The sequence below is a fragment of the Notolepis coatsorum genome (genome assembly GCF_963971535.1).
Source record: "Notolepis coatsorum genome assembly, chromosome: 14".
Lineage (NCBI taxonomy): Eukaryota > Metazoa > Chordata > Actinopteri > Aulopiformes > Paralepididae > Notolepis > Notolepis coatsorum.
In genome coordinates this window covers 90053499-90057933 of record NC_140178.1, presented here as the reverse complement: position 1 = coordinate 90057933, position 4435 = coordinate 90053499, and the positions used below count along the sequence as shown (strand labels likewise).

The 4435-nt window shown below is 42.6% G+C and overlaps 1 protein-coding gene across 1 annotated transcript; it reads left to right on the top strand.

Moving 5' to 3' along the window:
• The first annotated feature begins 304 nt into the window (after positions 1-304).
• LOC311241023 (E3 ubiquitin-protein ligase TRIM35-like) lies at positions 305-2047 on the top strand. Its single transcript, XM_084329685.1, has one exon. The coding sequence runs from the start codon at positions 490-492 to the stop codon at positions 1897-1899; it is 1410 nt and encodes a 469-aa protein (XP_084185811.1). The 5' UTR covers positions 305-489; the 3' UTR covers positions 1900-2047.
• The last annotated feature ends 2388 nt before the right edge of the window (positions 2048-4435 follow it).

The following is a 4435-nucleotide window of genomic DNA, read 5'->3' as shown; positions in this document are numbered from 1 at the left end:
TATATTAAATTATATTATATTATATTATATTACATTATATTACATTATATTATATTATATTATATTATATTATATTATATTATATTATATAGACCACTTATTTTAACAGGTAGAGCTATTATTTTAACAAACAAAAAAATACCACTTACTGCACCTTTAATCTTTCCTAACCCCACTACAGTCTCCTGTTCTGTCAAAGCTCCACCTCTTGTCTGACTCGATATACAGGAAATAAACACCGGAGTTGCTACATTCTTCTTCAACCGCCACTGAGATACACATGCCTGCTGTAAAAGACTCCAGATAAAACCCACAGCTCGTACTGAAGGAGTAGGACTAGCTTTAGACAAACACAGGAAGGAATAGTGATCAAACAGTGACTTCTACCAGCTGCTGACTGAATCTAAGTAAGTTTATAACAATTGTCATTAAAAGTGAACGTAAACTTCAGGGAGCATTCCAGAGGAGGGAGTGTTACTGAGAGACAAAATGGCTTCGTCTCATTGTGAAGAGGATCTGTCTTGTATCGTGTGCCATGACATCTACACAGATCCTGTCATCTTGTCGTGTGGCCACAGCCTCTGTAACGCCTGTCTGCAACGATACTGGAGAGACAGAGAAGACAAGGACTGTCCATGTTGTAAGAAAGTCTCTTCAAGTTCAGATCCTCCTCGTAACTTTACTTTGAAGAAACTGTGTGAGGCCTTCAGGGAGAGAAGCCAGGGAGCTCCAGCAGGTCCAGAGGTGCTCTGCAGTCTGCACGGTGAGAAACTCAAGCTCTTCTGTCTGGATGACCTCCAGCCCATCTGTGTGGTGTGTCAGACCTCCAGAGAACACAAGGGCCACAACTGCTGCCCCATAGGTGAAGCTTCGGAGGACCACAAGAAGAAGCTCCAGGCTCAACTGAAGACCTTGCGTGACAAACTAAAGGTCTTTAATGAAATCAAACAAAAATGCGACCGCACAGCAGAACACTTAAAGGTCCAGACCCTGCACACAGAGAAGCAGATTAAGGAGGAGTTTAAGAAGCTTCTCCAGTTTCTCCACGAGGAAGAGGAGGCCAGGGTAGCTGCACTGAAGGAGGAAGAGGAGCAGAAGGGTCAGCCGATGAAGGAGAAGATTGAGGGGCTGGAGAGAGAGATGTCAACCCTTTCAGACACGATCGGAGTCGTAGAGCGGGAGCTGAGAGCTGAAGACGTCTCCTTCCTGCATAACTACAAGACCACACTGAACAGAGCCCAGTGCAACCTGCCTCGTCCACAGCTGGTCTCAGGAGCGCTGATAGACGAGGCCAAACACCTGGGCAACCTGACCTTCAGAGTCTGGGAGAAGATGAAGGAGAGGGTCAAGTTCACTCCTGTCACTCTGGACCCAAACACTGCACATCCCTGCCTCTCTATATCTGATGATCTGACCAGTGTGAGACACACACACACATGGCAGCAGCTCCCTGACAACCCAGAGAGGAACATTAAGTATAACATTGTTCTGGGTTTTGAGAGCTTCAGCTCAGGAGAACACAGCTGGGAGGTGGAGGTGGGAGACTATCCTCACTGGAATATAGGTGTAGCTAAAGAGTCATTTGTCAACAAGAGAGATGAGCTACAGGCATTACTACAACATGGTATCTGTGCTCTATGTTATCAGAGTGGTAAGTACTATAATGGTCTTAGTCAGATCCTCACAGTGAAGAGGAGCCTCCAGAGGGTCAGAGTACAGCTGGACTATGACGGGGGGAAGCTGTCCTTCTACGACCCTGAAGACATGACTCACATCTACACTCATCAACACACCTTCACTGAGAAACTCTACCCATTATTCTATATAGGACGGGCTGGTGATGCCAAACACCCTGATATAAACATCTGCCCCTCAGAGGTGTCTCTCACTGTGATGTAGTCATGACAGTGAGGTGTGTGTGTGTGTTTGTATAAAACCCTGTTGCACAGGGTAGCTGGCATAAAGCTAGATTAGATTAGCCAACCACATGCTAGTCATTTGAAACAAAGAAAAAAAAAATAGAAAATGTAGCTCGACTACATGTGTGTGTATGTGTATGAGAGAGAGAGAGAGAGAGAGAGAGAGAGAGAGAGAGAGAGAGAGAGAGAGAGAGAGAGAGAGAGAGAGAGAGAGAGAGAGAGAGAGAGAGAGAGCGGGAGACAGAGAGACAGAAAGAGAGAGAAAGAGAGAGAAAGAGAGAGGGAGAGAGACACAGAGAGAGGGAGACCGAAAGAGAGAAAGAGAGAGAGAGAGAGACACAGAAAGGGAGAGGGAGACAGAAAGAGAGAGAAAGAGAGGGAGAGAGACACAGAGAGAGGGAGACAGAAAGAGAGAGAGAGAGAGGGGAGAGTTCAGTTCACTCATCTTTTAATTTGTGCTGATCTGCATAATTTAACGTCATGTTACAGTATATGCAGGACGGACCGGCAGACATGTTATATTGTGTTTTTCTTTGGTCATGACGTGCTTTATCAGGGGGTGTGTCTTGGATGGGGATGTGGTGGGGGTTGATGTGTGGGGTGTTTGGGGGACTGGCTGTTCCGGGGGGGGGGTTCACATGCTTTCGAGCAACACTGTACTTATTGTACTTATTTTATGCCTATTCTTATGTCTGTACTTTCTACATTGCACTACTTTTATTGTCTTTTAAGATAACATAAGATACGATAAGATGATCCTTTATTAATCCCCTTGGGCAGGCCCCGACTGGCCATCGGGAGAACCCGGAGTTTTCCCGGTGGCCTGGCCTGCACAGATTAGTTCTTGTTTATGTTTTGCCCGCAGTCAGGCCACTGAACTTAGAAGCAGGCCAGGCCAGTGTCTCTAGTTGCGGCGGCGTGATGGTTAGATAACCTATAGGTGGGGAACAACCAGGAGATCACTGTGACAGAGGGTGACGCAGTCTAAACAAGTTGGATAACTCTCTCTCTCTCTCTCTCTCTCTCTCTCTCTCTCTCTCTCTCTCTCTCTCTCTCTCTCTCTCTCTCTCTCTCTCTCTCTCTCTCTCTCTCCTTACACACACACAAAGGGTGCCACATGTGATTGGTGGAGGCGGGACTATTACAAAAAAAACAAAAAATCCATCAAAATCAGTGTTGTTGCTAATCATTGACACATGCCTGTAATAATCCCTCCCAGAAAAATCTACTTTGCATTTGATATATTGAAAATATTTCACTTTTTTTGTGTTTTAATTTGTTTACAATAATTTGTGATGCCGTCACACACACTGGCATTTAAATGGTTAAAATGTATTGAATATGTGGTGGTTATGATCAGGACTGAATAAAAGATTTATGAAAGAAAAAGTGGTAAATTATTTCAACATATAATATTTGTATGGTGTTTTTGAAGAGGACAATAGTCCCCTAATAGATCATGATATTACTGTACAGTAGAGCAGGTTAAACACTATAGATCATGATATTACTGTACAGTAGAGCAGGTTAAACACTATAGAGCATGATATTACTGTACAGTAGAGCAGGTTAAACACTATAGATCATGATATTACTGTACAGTAGAGCAGGTTAAACACTATAGAGCATGATATTACTGTACAGTAGAGCAGGTTAAACACTATAGAGCATGATATTACTGTACAGTAGAGCAGGTTAAACACTATAGATCATGATATTACTGTACAGTAGAGCAGGTTAAACACTATAGAGCATGATATTACTGTACAGTAGAGCAGGTTAAACACTAGAGCATGATATTACTGTACAGTAGAGCAGGTTAAACACTATAGAGCATGATATTACTGTACAGTAGAGCAGGTTAAACACTATAGAGCATGATATTACTGTACAGTAGAGCAGGTTAAACACTATAGAGCATGATATTACTGTACAGTAGAGCAGGTTAAACACTAGAGCATGATATTACTGTACAGTAGAGCAGGTTAAACACTATAGAGCATGATATTACTGTACAGTAGAGCAGGTTAAACACTATAGAGCATGATATTACTGTACAGTAGAGCAGGTTAAACACTAGAGCATGATATTACTGTACAGTAGAGCAGGTTAAACACTATAGAGCATGATATTACTGTACAGTAGAGCAGGTTAAACACTATAGAGCATGATATTACTGTACAGTAGAGCAGGTTAAACACTATAGAGCATGATATTACTGTACAGTAGAGCAGGTTAAACACTACAGAGCCATCAGACTCATGAACAATACTTAGTCATTCAGAGTTTATTGTATATATTTATGTATTTAGTATTTTAAGTACTTTACGTTGATTTTATTCCACTGTTGCACTTTTTATATGAACCACTCTCAGCACTGTCACCTTTTTCATACATCATTGTTATGCTGGTTTCTATTGTGTTTCTGTGTACTGTGTTGTTCTATTGTGTGTTTTATTGACAGGTAGGTCGGGGGGGGGGGGGGGGGGCGAGGCCCAAGAATCTGGCTCTTTTTT